At 35.2% G+C, this 14435-nt stretch overlaps 3 protein-coding genes across 5 annotated transcripts; 1 reads left to right on the forward strand and 2 right to left on the reverse strand.

Annotated features, from left to right (window-relative positions):
• Positions 1-2396: 2396 nt before the first annotated feature.
• On the reverse strand, positions 2397-4941 carry LOC9326889. Of its 3 annotated transcripts, none has more exons than XM_021011878.1 (8): positions 4798-4872; positions 4123-4412; positions 3891-4016; positions 3577-3735; positions 3347-3465; positions 3042-3233; positions 2852-2942; positions 2397-2744 (listed from the first exon to the last, which is right to left on the reverse strand). In XM_021011878.1, exons 2-8 carry the CDS (start codon positions 4393-4395, stop codon positions 2652-2654), a joined length of 1053 nt encoding a protein of 350 aa, XP_020867537.1. In that variant the 5' UTR covers positions 4396-4412; positions 4798-4872; the 3' UTR covers positions 2397-2651. The 3 variants fall into 3 exon arrangements, with proteins under 3 accessions (XP_020867537.1, XP_020867535.1, XP_020867536.1); XM_021011876.1 differs by lacking the exon at positions 4798-4872 and adding an exon at positions 4883-4941 and having other exon boundaries at positions 2400-2744; XM_021011877.1 differs by lacking the exon at positions 4798-4872 and adding an exon at positions 4883-4928 and having other exon boundaries at positions 2400-2744; positions 4123-4423.
• Positions 4942-5055: 114 nt separating this feature from the next.
• Positions 5056-6705, forward strand: LOC9329637 (pentatricopeptide repeat-containing protein At1g29710, mitochondrial). The gene has a single exon (XM_002890781.2). It carries the CDS (start codon positions 5181-5183, stop codon positions 6594-6596), a length of 1416 nt encoding a protein of 471 aa, XP_002890827.1. The 5' UTR covers positions 5056-5180; the 3' UTR covers positions 6597-6705.
• A 104-nt stretch (positions 6706-6809) lies between these two features.
• Positions 6810-12960, reverse strand: LOC9329638 (probable LRR receptor-like serine/threonine-protein kinase At1g29720). Its single transcript, XM_021011874.1, is given in 22 exon segments — positions 6810-7319; positions 7417-7567; positions 7650-7881; positions 7981-8135; positions 8137-8171; positions 8260-8378; positions 8461-8595; positions 8681-8701; positions 8848-9046; positions 9140-9525; positions 9608-9651; positions 10197-10268; positions 10355-10420; positions 10494-10565; positions 10657-10728; positions 11064-11135; positions 11220-11291; positions 11374-11445; positions 11568-11639; positions 11803-11874; positions 11995-12184; positions 12281-12960. Coding segments are annotated over 21 exon segments (2619 nt in total). The 5' UTR covers positions 12096-12184; positions 12281-12960; the 3' UTR covers positions 6810-6920.
• Between the last annotated feature and the right edge of the window lie 1475 nt (positions 12961-14435).

The raw sequence follows: 14435 nt of genomic DNA on the forward strand, positions 1-14435 counted from the left end.
GACTTGTTAGTAATAAAGATATGGTTAGTGCTGTTTCGATTCGTCGTGTTGTTTCTAACGCGGCTGTTGTTAGTAATGGAGAAGATAAGAAGATGAAGAAGAAGATTATGAATGGTGAGGTTGATGATGAGAATTAGGGATTTGAGAATGAAATTGGGGATTTTGAAGGTTTAGATTAGGTCTGAAACGACGCCGTTTTGACTAATAACAGAATTGTTAACGAGTGTAAACGGCCGTTATCGGCTCTGTTAGTGACTGTTAACGGTTTGGCGTTTTGGCCTGGTCAACGAATACATTTAGTTAAAATGGCCGGTCAACATTAAATTTATGTTTAATTTGGCCATATAAGAAGTTCACGTATTAAACGGCCATTTTTTGAAAGTTCGGCTATTAAACGACATTTTTCCCGTAAAAAAAGTTGATTTCAAATATTTTTTTATACAAACTACAGTATTTGTATATTTTTGTATGTTGTAGTACTTTCTTCGACTATATTTTAGACTACTTTTTTTCTTTAGTTTTCCCAAAACACTTTGTTACTCATTTTTTCTATAAATTTTTCCATATTATACGTGTTGTGTGTAAAGATGTGTTGAAGTTTAGTTTGCTCTAAAAGTAAATAGTGTGCAACAAAGAGCTAGGTTCCAATTGGTAACACTGTACAATACTGTAATTATATAATGATTAAAGTAAAATTAAATTGCAAAATAAAATAAAATATGTATATTGAAAAGTTGTATAGTAAAATTATTTATGGGATTGGATAAATTTGAGTACAAAATTACCAATGTGTACATATACTCAATAAACAAATAATACATTTTCTTAAGTATAACAAATAATACATTTTCTTATACTTAAGTATGTCTTATTTGATAAAAAAAAATGTATAAAAATATTAAATTATACTCCCACCGTATTTTAATAGTTAATGTTTTAGGAGAAATTATGTTTCAAATTAGAGGATGTGTTCAACTTTCAATATAAAATTTACTCTCTCTGTTCCTAGTTATTTGATGTTTTGGGTCTTTTACTTGTTCCATCAAAATTGATGTTTTATAAAATTATCATCATTAGTTTTGTTTGTGACCAATATAGAAATGAGAGAAGTAAAACTAATATTATTAAATTAACAAAATAATAATTAAAAATATAAAAGTTATTTTTCTTAAATTTTGTGTAAAACTCAAAACATCATTTTTTTTAGGAACAGAGGGAGTATTACTTTTTAAATTTTTATTGGTTTTGACGATTTATATTATGTAGATTATTTTATCATTTGTAGAATCTTGTTTTGGTAGCTAATAAATAATGTTTTAGTTTAGAAATAAATAAATAAAAATTAGATGATTTCTTAATCTATATGCAAAAACCTTAAACTTCAACTACAAAAATACAGATGGACTAGGATATGATCCGCGGTAGACCCCGGGTTAAATATTTTTATTATCTATGATTTTTAATAAGTGAAGAATTGGTTGTGTATAGTTTTGGTTGTTGTTTATGTTGATAAATAATTCTTTAAATCGGTTGTGAATCGTTTGAAGTAAGTCGTAAGTTTACAATATTAATAAGTCTAATATTTTTTTGTCTTCTATATGGTTTACGTAAGAATTACTTGTCTTGTATAGTAACAGTATAACTTGTTATATTTGGTACTCCACAGGAGAAATAATATTTTTATTTGGTTCTTTTATAATTTGATTATTTGTGTTGTATATATTTGATAAAAAAATTTTATGTTTATATTCTTATGATTGATTGTATTTGGTTTGTAATATAGCTAGATTTTACACCACGGTATATCGCAAGTCGATATTTTTGTAACTAAAAACTTTAAAGTTTAAGTTGTAGTTGTTTTGTTAATATTGTTTGTTTTGTTTAGTATGTTAAAGATTGTATAATTGTATTTTGATTGTTAGTTATAGGATTTCACCCGTGGTATACCGTCCCATATTAATATCGACCCAAACTCGTCTTACCATATAACCCCGTCCCGTGAAACTAAACATCATTTTGTTATTTTACTTTCTAATAATACTTTGTTTGAAAAAAATATAATTCGAGTCAATTTAGATGTTTGATTTTAAATGGTTCTCATAAAATTTATATTTTTAATTTTTATAGATTTCAAATTTTATTGAGTATTATAAACGTTTTATAGAATTTATACCTTAAAAATCTCAAATTTTGTTAAAAAAATAAAAACAATATAAAAAAAATCCAAGTTTAAGAAAATAACATTTCTATAATTAAAAACAACAATTATTTGAATACAAATTCGGTATTTTTTTTTAAATTATAATAATACCGAATTTGTATTATTTGGGACAGAAATTTTTTTGTCTAAGGACCCTTAATTTCTTTGGGACAGATCTAGCACCGGGTCTCGTCAATAATTGAGCCGGCCCTGACTGGAACATGTCACTAATTCATTAGTATGATACATTAATTATTCTTAAAGTACCTCCTTATATGAAATTATCTTTAAATAGATCAACGTATACAAAGTGTCTTCATCATCACTTAATTAAACCTCCAAAATCTCTCCTCTTCTCCACGATCTATTTCCAACTGTTACCTTTCATCTAAAAAGCTTCATTTCACATGTGTATATTTACATGTGTATCCTCTCATGTACCGTTTACTTTCTAAATGTCTGAAGTTGGAGCCAAGATCTCTAGCGGTATACCTGCTATAGGCTCCAATACTTGAGCTTCTGGGAGCTCTTTTAACAATAACTCCTGCATTCACAAATCAAACATCCAAAACATTATGTCACCATTGATCCAGATGGAATCAATATTTGATTTGGATTTCATTTTCTTTTTGGGTTAAGAGAAAGCTGCACCTTAAATGACTCAATAGTTCCTTCTTTCTTTATTATGCTTGCTAAAAGTCCCTTTGCTTCAAGCTCGCCATTTTGCATCGGCACAACAAACCTAAATGTCCAAGATAAACCTGATTGATGACTACAAAATGCAAGAGTGTAGATACATTTTCTTGAGATTATAAAGAAAAGACGATAGATTGTTATTTACTTGGCTTTCAAGAGTTTGGCGAGCTGGACAGCGTCTTCTTGACCAGAAACAAGAGTAAATCGTGGGAGTAGTTGTTTGATGACCGGTGTGATTACAATGTCGGCTCTTTCATTCTTCAGAAGTTCCATGTTGCATACACAATGCGGTTCGTAGTAGAGAGATATCTGATCTTCAGGGGATACAAGGAGATACCTGCGAAACACAAAAGAAGCAGAACTGAAGTAACCATGACCAGGTTATAAATTCTTGTTGCAGAACATATATATGGAGCAATTGGAAGCTTGATGAGAGTTTTTGACTATTACCCGTTTTCAGGGCGTTGCCACGGTGGACCAAGGACAGGTCCTGCTGTGGCTTTAACTCGAACCTTAGAACCGTTTCTTCCATTTAGCTCATAGCTATCTCCAGGTTCCAGATAGGTGACCTACCGTAATATTTCAGCAACCCTTATATTTAACTCTTTCTCATTTTAAATTTTGTTGAAGATACTCTGCAATTCTGATTTAGACTAGGAAATCTGAAACAAGTCACTTACGTTTCTAAAAAGAGGATCCAGCAAAGGCTTAGCATTTGGAGTTGCAATAACCTTTATGCCTGGATATTTCTCAGAGAGTGGCCTAAGGGTATTCAAATGACAATGATCATCAAGGCTTTGAGTTATGAGCAGGCAATCAACTTCAGGGAGATCATCAAGCTGCACAGAATATAAATCTTAGAAACTTATGATGAAACTGCAATGCAACTTAGATTCCATGAGAGAAAGCTCATCTATTTTGGTTATCCTGAATATACTCGGAACCTGATGATGATTCATGTTTCTTTACAAATGAATTCCCTACAAAATGTTACCTTGAAGCCCTTCAAATATCTCTTGGCAGCATCATAAAGCCATGGGATTCCAAAGTCCAAATTCCCCACAAGAATCGGATCAACTAGGATTTTCAATCCACCTGTCTCCCATAGCCAGCTATTGCCCTAACACCCACAAAATGGAAGACATAGTAATAATCAAATAAGATGCAAGATTTGTTTATGGAAATAAAAATGCTCAAGTAGTAAAGATTCTTAAAGTGAGCCACACCTCCAAGTAAGTCAGCTTGAATGCATCTGTCCCAGAGCCACTAACCCCGGTAGCTCTGTCCTCTGACAAAACAGAAGATACCACAGTGAGAGAGCGGGAAACATTCGGCGAGAGGCGGATGGAGAGGGATCTGGAAGGGAGGTGAGGAGTGGACGAGAATAGCGGAAATGCAGATGCGCTTAGGAATCTTGATTTGGTGTTGATACTTAGAGGAAGAGCATTGGCATGAAGCGGCATCGTGGCTGCTTTGCCACCTGGTACCACCAGAGCCATTGATTTTGTTTTGCCACCTAAAAATGTTCTGAGCAAAATGAGATTTTTCAGCCTTATTAATATGCTATGATCAGCCTTAGGTTAGTTATTTATATTAGGCATATAGCTTGAAGCAGATTATTTCTTGCATTTTCCTCAAATCTGAAACCTAATCATATATCTATAAATCAAAATTTAGTCATAGCCTTGAGAATATATACAACAAAGATTCTGAAATTCTTTTCTAATTAGCTCACGAATATACAATTAGCTTTGAAGAAGACGGTAAAAGCCTAAATTCTCCACCTAAGCTAATTTACACTAATCAACATCAAACCCATAAATTCATACAACACCATTTGGGGTGAGCAATTAACAGAAAACTCCAAAATTAAAACTTTCCAACTTTGATTGATTCAGTACCAGTAAAAACCAGAAAAGCATCAATCAGTAGCTCAACTAATTAGAAACACACAACACATGAGGAGGAAGAAGAAGAAGAAAGAACCTGATTTTAGAGTCGAGAGACTGTTTGTCCCCAACACACAAATAATCAGAGGAAAAACAAAATTGGTGGTTAAGAGTGAATTTCACTGACGTCAGCTCCAAAACGCTGCGTATCGAATGGTCTCTCTTCCCTTGACCGGACCCGGTTTACCAAACCACAAAAAATCATTTTACAGTATCTCTTAATTTTAACTTGGAGCTCACGCCTTTATTAGGGTTTCGACTCGACGCTGATCATTTTTGCCTGCAAGATCTGTTGCTTTCTGTGTTCTTCGTCACTGGAGTTTACCATCGTAGAAATGGTGCGATTGTGGTGTGGAAAGCTCAAACTTTCGAAACCCTTTTTAGCGTTAGCAACACAGAGTAGAAGCCGCTGGTTCAGTTCGCGTGGAGCTCCCTCTCATCAGCATGACAGCCTCACATACTATGGCAGAACAGAGATAATCAATCGGCTTGAGCGATACATAACCGAACGCACATGGACGCAGAATCCAATCGTAGGTCAGTACAAAACAACAGTTTCTCCAAGTGTTGCTCAAAATGTTACTATTGAGACATTTGATTCGTTATGTAATCAAGGGAATTGGAGAGAAGCTGTAGAGGTTTTAGATTACTTGGAGAATAAGGGTTTTGCTATGGATTTGATTAGACTCTTAAGGTTAGCTAAAATATGCGGTGAACCAGAAGCTTTGGAAGCAGCTAGAGTTGTTCATGAGTGTATTATTGCTCTGGTTTCTCCTTGTGATGTTGGTTCTCGTAACGCGATTATCAAGATGTATTCTTGTTGCGGATCTGTTGATCATGCGCTCAAAGTGTTCGACGAAATGCCTAAGAGGAATTCGGAGACTTGGTGTGTTATGATGACGTGTTTTGTTAACAATGGATTTGGTGAAGAAGCAATCAATTTGTTTACTCGTTTTAAAGAAGAAGGGAACAAACCAGACGGAGAGATATTCAACCAAGTGTTATCTACGTGTACTTTGACAGGAGATCTTAAGGAAGGATCACTGCAATTTGAAGCTATGAACAGAGAATATGGAATCATACCTTCAATGGAACACTACCATAGTGTTACCAAGATGTTTGCAACATCTGGTCACTTGGATGAAGCACTAAACTTTGTTGAGAGAATGCCGATGGAACCGAGTGTTGATGTTTGGGAAACACTAATGAATCTTTCTCGCGTTCATGGAGATGTAGAGCTTGGAGATAGATGTGCTGAGTTAGTTGAGAAGCTAGATGCTACAAGATTGGACAAAGTGTCAAGTGCAGGTCTTGTAGTAACCAAAGCATCAGACAATGTGAAGAAGGAACCGAGCAATCGGTCTGAACCATATTGGTGTTATAATTTTAGGCCGGTAGATACTTCACATCCACAAATGAATATTATTTACGAGACACTAATGAGCCTGAGGTCACAAATGAAAGAAATGGGTTATGTTCCTGACACTAGGTTTTATCGTACTTTGATCATGGTGATGGGGAATAAAGAACAGGTTTTTGGTTACAGAGAGGAAATCGCAGTTGTTGAAAGTCTTCTTAAGTCAAAGCCTCGATCTTCAATCACTCTGATAACTAATGTTCGTATTGTTGGGGATTGCCACAATATGATGAAGTTGATGTCAGTCATAACTGGCAGAGATCTGTTTAAGCGAGATGCACAGAGATACCACTTGTTCAAAAATGGCGTCTGCCGGTGCAACGATCGCTGGTGAGCTAACTGATTATTTTCCTCTACTCCAATCTTTTTTTCAATAGAAACAAGTTGAGATAAAGATGAGCAATCAAACTTTTAGGTTTTGTTAGTGATCATCGAGTTACTCTTTCGTGTTACTGGAGAGAAATGAGTTCGGAAAAGTGTTGAACCAAAGAGAGAAGAAAGAGAGTTTGATCCAGTGAGAGCTAGAGACTTTCATATAAAGATATAATTCAATTTTAACAAACATTCATATTGATATGTGTTTTCATATAAATATTCGATAACTTCACATACATTTCTTCTCCTATAAGAGGCAAGGCATTGTCTACTGATTTTAATTTTACAATGACGTGGAAGAAAACTCTACTGTGGAGTTTAGGATCATGGATTCAGGGTATAACGGGTAGAGATCATAACCCGAAAAGGAGGATCGCATTGTCGTTGTTGTTTGATCGGTCACATCAGACGTGCTTGAGATACCACGTGTTTCAATGTCCCTCCGCTTTGAGATGCTCCAGTTGTGTCCATATAAATCAGGATCAGAAAAAACCTGTGTTACCTCGATCTCTCCCTCAAGCATTTGCACGGCCTCTGACATTGTTGGTCTTAAAGAAGGAGATGAGTTTGTGCAAAGGAGAGAAACTTTGATCATCCTCACTACTTCTTTGCTATTGAAATCACCTTCGAGGATTGGATCTATGATCTCCATTATGTCCCCTTTCTGTTGCAGTGTTAGCGCCTGAGATTTGATGTAAAAACAGGTTTAAGTAAACTTATAGAAACTATAAAAATAGTGAATCAAATGGGTTAAAGAGAAAGAAAAGATCGACGGTTACCCAATTGATAAGCGAGACGTGATCAGCACTTCCCTGTTGTTTCGTATTACTCTTTCCACTAACAATTTCCATTGCCACAACTCCAAAGCTGTACACATCTGCTTTCTCTGTCAGTTGACCCCATAATGCATATTCTGGAGCCATATATCCGCTGCATTATAAGAGAAACAAACACTGAGCTATATATATTTCATCGGCCATGGTGCGGTTTTTATTTTATACTCTACACTTACATGGTTCCTGCAACTTTAGTGCTAATGTGAGTGTGTTCTTCTTCATGGAGCCTAGCCAATCCAAAGTCCGATATCTTTGCATTAAAGTCAACCTCTAGAAGCACGTTAGTTGTTTTTATGTCACGGTGAACCATCTTGATCATTGATCCTTCGTGGAGGAATTCAAGTCCTCTTGCGATTTCCAGACAGATTTTTTGTCTTGCTTCCCAGTCCAGTTTCAGGGGGCTTTTTCCTGGTGATGGATGTAAACCAACGACAAATGATATCGGTTTCATGTACTACATTTGAATTTAGACTAACGTAAAGAAAATCTGAATGACTTTTTAATTACCAGATAGCACAAGAGCAAGGGAATTATTTTTCATGTACTCATAGACGAGCAGCAATTGATTCTTCTCGACGCAGCATCCGTAAAGTTTGACAAGGTTTGGATGATTCAGACCTGAGATCATTCCTATCTCATTCACAAATTCGCGGTTTCCTTGGCTTGACTGCTATGACTGTTCCATCTGATAGCTCTCCCTGCATTAAGTTTCTCATATCAGAAACAACCTTATTTTCTCAGGTACGTATATACGTTTGAGAAGAACTTGGTATCTTTTAACATTACTTTGAATACGGATCCAAAACCTCCTTCTCCAAGTTTGTTGCTTTGAGCAAAATTGTTTGTTGCAGCTTGGAGTCGCCTCCAAGTAAACCAAACCGTTTGCAGACCCTGGGCTCTCAAATCTATGTTCTCAAGTGAAAATCATCAATAATGCTATGAGATATATGAGGAATGGATTCCTATATAGTCTGTGAACTCTGATACCTCTTTCTCTCTTGTTCTTTTCTCCTCTGCATTTTTTCTGAGCATAAAATCCCAAAACCAAGAGAATAATTGTTACCAAGGCACCCGTTACCCCAAAAATTAGTGGATAATTAGTGTGACGTTTTGTTTTCTCCGCTGAAAATGAGACACTAAAAGTGTAAATACAAACACCATGCTTCAGAAAAATATCTTTAACAAACTAGTGTGTTTTTTGGTCGACCTCCACATCGTGGTTCCAAACCTGACATTATGAAGAAGATGAATATTAGCATTCGTTGGCAGGAACTAGTGTCAAGAAGATGAAGGTGATAATTTGAAGTTGTGGTCATTTGAGATGCAATGCAATAAGGTTACAAATGCAGAGACTTGAGATAGTCAAATACTTACTGTGACACAAGGAGATTGCAGAGATAAGAGGACCATAATTTCCTCTTTTAGGAATGAGAGTTGTCCCTTTCCCCGCCCAATACAAACGAATCTCTAACGTATGATCGCTCACATTAACAGATTTTATCTCTTTAACAAGAGGCTTTAGTGTCCCATTAGCCAATTCTTTGATGTTAAAATCTCTCAAGAACAATTCTCCCTAACACGGAAGAAAAATGACAAAGCAAATGAACAACAATCTATTATGCTTGTTAAAACAATTCTATTATATATATAGTGACACTTAATTTACCTGAACATAGACATCAAATATGCGTCTGCCAAGACGGCTATATAGTTCTTGATCAGAAAACTGAATCCCCATAAAATGTAGTTTCACATTGTAAGGTCCATTTTCCAAGCAAAATGCATAATAAGCTAAAGAGAGAGCAGATCGACGCGCAGTCTTATAAATATCAGGAGCATTTCCAGATAGTGGTAAACTAGTTGAAAAGATGAACTGCTCCTCCTCACTAAGATAATCCGTGAATGCACCAGTGTTACTGATTCCCCAGTTTCCAAAGCGCTGATTTGTTGCCGCGTTGAATTTGTAGTTATCAGGTTGATAAGTGGTTTCATAAGAAGAGTTTGTGATAACTATCTTGTCTCCACCACAATTTATATGTAGAAATCGATGATCTACATTCCATAATGATTATCACCATCAACAAAAAGAGACTAATTAACTAACTAAGCAGAGATTTTCTCATTATGTACTTACAACGAGTGCAGTTTATTGAACCAGCGCAGGGAAGAAGCCCACTTCTGTATGACAAGACTAGCAAAATAGTTAGGCACTTGATCATCTTAACAAATTTAAACCATTTCCATTGCAGTATTTGAAAGTGAGAATTTCAAGAAAGTTCTATATGTTCTTGGTTCTTGCTTGTTCCAAAATAAAAAGCAGAAGAGTGTACTTACAATGCGAATTAACATATTAAAGAGCTCTTTCAATGCATGATTCGCATTAAAACGATATATTTCTTGGTTGTCTTTGTACTCTTTGAACTTCACCAGTCAGCTTATTAAACGATAAATCACTAGAAAAAATGTGAACATAATAAATCTCAAGATTCCACAAAAGTTCCTACATAGATCATCTCATACTTGCAAATCACTCTACCATTTTTCTTCTTTATTCATGTGCTTACCAATCTATATATAGATAAAACTGATATAGTCCAAAAAAAGTATTAGCATATATATGAACAATGTCATGACTCATGAGTAGTACACAAATTTCTCAGCAGGTAAATGTGGAGTATATTAAACTGAGGAAGTCTTTTCACTTGTGATCAAAAAGAACTTACAGAATCCTTAGCTCTTGCATAGTCCAGATGTAAGAAGGAATCGAACCATACAAACTCACATTCCTCAAAATCCTGGAACAGGGACAGAGACTTTAGTTAGAATTTTTCAGATAGAATCAAGCCTCGTCAAGACGAGAAAAGAATCTTTGGACAACTACAGGGTTTTGATGGCTTTGCTGGATATATTTGGAAAGGAATTTATCCCAGTCGTATCACTAATAATCCTGCATATGAAATATAACGCTTAGAACATCAGTCATTTTACTTGTGCTAATCTATTGAATGTAGGTTAATTACAGTTCAACGAGATTTTCTAGACGGGCCACCGCATCAGGAAAAGGTCCTTTCAGTCCACTTGCGTACAGATACCTGCTGATCATAACCGGCACACAAGTTAGATGGTGCTCGAAAACGCAAACCACAAGATCACATTACAATAATTGGTGAAGGACAAGCTTACAGCTTTTTAAGCCCAGACCAGTTGCCAATATATCCAGGGATGGTGCCATTAAAGTTATTGTCACTTACCCTACTGCAAAAATGAGAACAAACAACGAGTTTTGAGATTTGTAAAGCTTATCTTCTTAGACTACTCTATCGGTTTTCTTGAATATCTCTTCATATTCGTTTAAGTGTCAAATCATTTCGAAGAAACAAAGAATATATAAATCAAACAATTTTTATTTCACTCTAGCTGCCAATAAAATAACAACTTCCTCAAACCTCCGGCAAAATATATCCCTATCCTCAAGAACTTGATGAATTTACTAATATTTGAAGTGTACTATAAGATTAGCATTTCCAGTTACAAAGACAAGCAAAACAAGTTTTTGAAAATTTCAATTTCCAAGTACAGCAACAACTTACAAATCCTCAAGTTTAACCAGTCTAGCGAGAGAGCTAGGCAAGCTTCCTGTAAATTGATTGGACCCAATATGCCTGCAAAATCCAATTTTAAACTACAGTTTTTTTTTTTTCTTTTTTCATGAAACCAAAAATGGTTAGGATGCAAAAGGGTCTTACATTCCTGTTAAGTTGGTCAAATTACCAATCTCATCAGGTATCGGACCAGAGAACTGGTTTGCTTCAATCCCTCTGAAAAATTTAATGCAAATATTAGATGTAATATAATGGACATTCCTACAAGTTTGGGGGAAACAGTTTGAGTGAGACGTACAAAAATGTCAGATTCTTGAAGTTTTGTAACCCACTTGGTAAAATCCCAGACAAATTATTCGCGCAGAGCGAGCTGAGAGAAAGAAAAAATTCAAAAGTTACTCGCAAATCATGAAGATGAAGAAGCACCAGAGAGAGAGAGAGAGAGAGAGAGAGAGAGAGAGAGAGAGAGAGAGAGAGAGAGAGAGAGCTAACATGGAAGTGAGGTGTGGCATTGAAGCCCACTCCATTGGAATTGTGCCCGATAGATAGTTTCGGCACAAGTCGCTGCAAACAAGAGCATAAACTCATTACAATTTGCCTCAAGCTACAATATTTGGTGATAAAAAGAAGAAGATATGCACATCAAAACGACCAACCAGGTCTTGGAAGTTGAAATGTCTAACTAATATCAATTGTTTATAAAACTTGTACGTGGTTTTGAACTCACATCGTTCGGAGATATCGAAGGTCGGCCAGCTCAGGTGGAAGTTTCCCTGGAAGACTGAGGGTCTTGAGCTCTCTGTTCTCGCTCAAATGCAACCACAAAATAGAATTTACGACCAGATTTTTTTTTTTTTTTTTTAATGGTAAGAGAAAGTATTAAAGAAGAGAAGACAGAACAATTAATAATAGGACTCACATGCTTGTTATATGACATGTATTGTTGTTGTAGAAGCTACAATCACAACGAATGGTGTTGTTTCTCTCCGAATTCGGAACAATAGAGACTCCTTGCGCCATAGTTAAGGTTCCTCAAGTGCAAGGGTCTCCATTACGTAGGTTCAATCCCTTGACTCCAAGTGTAGTAGCTATCTTCTCTAGCGTATTTACTGCATGCGTAGACATATTACCAAGTATAAATATATAGATACACGGATTTTTACCATTATTTTATTAAAAAAATTAAGGTTAAATTATTCTCATACATTCATCTGGATGGAGAGCTGATAAAACAGATGTTGAAATTGCAAAGAAGATTGCGGTGATGGTAAAGAAGTGAAGAAGAACTGAAAAGTCGATCAACATATTTAGATAAGTTATAGATTGATTCTTAATTTGTATGTGTGCTTTGTTTCGTTAGTCACAATATTATCATCAGAAATGGACTCAATGGTTATATAATGCTTGGAAAATAAAATGTTATGGAGAAACCGACCGGCGGCTTAAAGGAGCATAACAACATGACTAGGTCAAAAGGGGAGATGAATATGTTTCAACTCAGAACTCCTCCATTAATTTTTTAAGAAAATGAATATATTTTATTTTTTATATTTAGAGATTTCATTAGGTTGTTGGGTGACTAAAGAATAGAGATATATATGATTGACCAAAATTATTGTTGATGTAAAGTTCATGAATGCGTGATGTTCCTTGTCCCCTTATGTGTTAAGTTCATCAATTTAAGAGGCTCCATTAACATTGTAGACGATAACGAACTATTCTCCGCAGTTATTTTTGTTAAAAATGCATTAGCCTCTCTTTTCATTGTTTACGTTGTTCATATATCACTTCCAAGTTATTCATTTACAAAATGACATTTGAGATGTTATTGGACAAAAATGACTCGAATTAAACACGTGCATCATTGTATGAACAGTGAGATCATCCCACTGCCGGTGGCGTTGAAGTGACCGTAACTATATATTGGCAACCAAATTGGTAAATTAAGTTGGTCTAACTGATGATAATAAATTTGTAAAATGGTGATAGCCAATGACGCAGCAAATCTCGTCCGTTGTAATTTATTGCTATATATAAAAAATGAAGATGGGTTATAGGATTTAGCTGACAGTCTGACAGAACATTTTGTGTGTGTGTGTGTTAAACTAGATGATACAAAAATCAAATAGTTGTCGATATTTATCACAAGTTTTCTATATAATCGACGACTTTATATAGGAAGGCATCAAATACATGAAGAATGGACCATAGCTTATCCTAGTTTTAATTTGTGATAATGTTGTCGCGTGTCATTCGGGTCCAAATTGATTGTGTGAATTATCAACGATGACGAAATAAGAGAAATGTAAAATCAAGAAAGAGTCAAAACTTATAAGAAAAAAAAAAAGGGAAAAAGAAAGAGTCAAAACAAGTATACCCAATATCATAAAGAAAAAATGATGAACACATTAAAGGCAAAGACTCTAATTTTTAAAGTAGACGTAAAGGCAATAAAGGCAAGAATTAAAGTTTTTAGTGCAATTCAATATTTCAATAGTACAAAATGGTGTAAAGTGCAAATCAATGGAACATGGAACTTTGAGCTTCTAAAGATTTTTTTGAATATAAATGGTGAATTTAAATTCAATAGTAAAAGCCCAAAAACAAATGGTCTAAAGTACGATCCATTCCAGTTTCCAATTACCGCAAGGACCATCACCATGTGAGCCCTAATTTCGCACTTCTCTCACAATGTAGCCAACAACAATGTAGAAATAATCTGACGGTTTACGCAACTGTCTATTTAAGACAATGTTCTTGGAATAAGGGTACAGATTATAAGCAGATTCAGAAGGATAAAGTAATCAACACGACATAATCAAAAGACAAAGACGATGGCTTGAAGCGCAAGTCATCACCCCTTCAAGCATTTTCACAACTTGAAAGACTTGTTAATCATTGCGCCTCCATCACATCGAAAACTGCCTCCAGCCTCGGGTCTACAATCACTAGGAACGACTGAGATTGAAAATCAAGAACCATTTTAAGTATCCAATCGAGAAAAAGCTGGACTACTTCAATAACGGCGTCTAGTAGATACAAAATAAGGCAGATTCGAGAAATGCGAAAATAAATTGTAAATTGCAAAGAAGAAGATACATGTTATTGATGATCATGTTGTTGCTCTTATTGTTGAAGAAGAGAGGCGAAGTGGAGCATTTTGAGATCATGGGAAAAAAGCAGCTGAAGAAACGATTGATTCATCTTTTTTTCTCTATAGATTTTTTTTCTTATGGTTCTCGAATAATTAGGTTTACGTTTAGAAAAGTGAAAGACTAAAATTTGAGACTTAAGACACGTGTCAGATGGAGAGAGTTGCAGTTTTTGTGAACTAACTTGTGCTTTCTTATATAAGGATTT

The sequence above is a fragment of the Arabidopsis lyrata genome (genome assembly GCF_000004255.2).
Source record: "Arabidopsis lyrata subsp. lyrata unplaced genomic scaffold ARALYscaffold_1, whole genome shotgun sequence".
Lineage (NCBI taxonomy): Eukaryota > Viridiplantae > Streptophyta > Magnoliopsida > Brassicales > Brassicaceae > Arabidopsis > Arabidopsis lyrata.

Excerpts from the sequence above, each read along its gene's own strand:
- LOC9329637 (XM_002890781.2), top strand. The coding sequence starts at position 5,181 with ATGGTGCGATTGTGGTGTGGAAAGCTCAAACTTTCGAAACCCTTTTTA.
- LOC9326889 (XM_021011878.1), bottom strand. The coding sequence starts at position 4,395 with ATGGCTCTGGTGGTACCAGGTGGCAAAGCAGCCACGATGCCGCTTCAT. Across the intron at positions 2,943-3,041 it reads GCCAAACTCTTGAAAGCCAA|GTTTGTTGTGCCGATGCAAA; the intron begins GTAAATAACAAT and ends TTGGACATTTAG. Across the intron at positions 2,745-2,851 it reads GAACTATTGAGTCATTTAAG|GAGTTATTGTTAAAAGAGCT; the intron begins GTGCAGCTTTCT and ends TTGTGAATGCAG.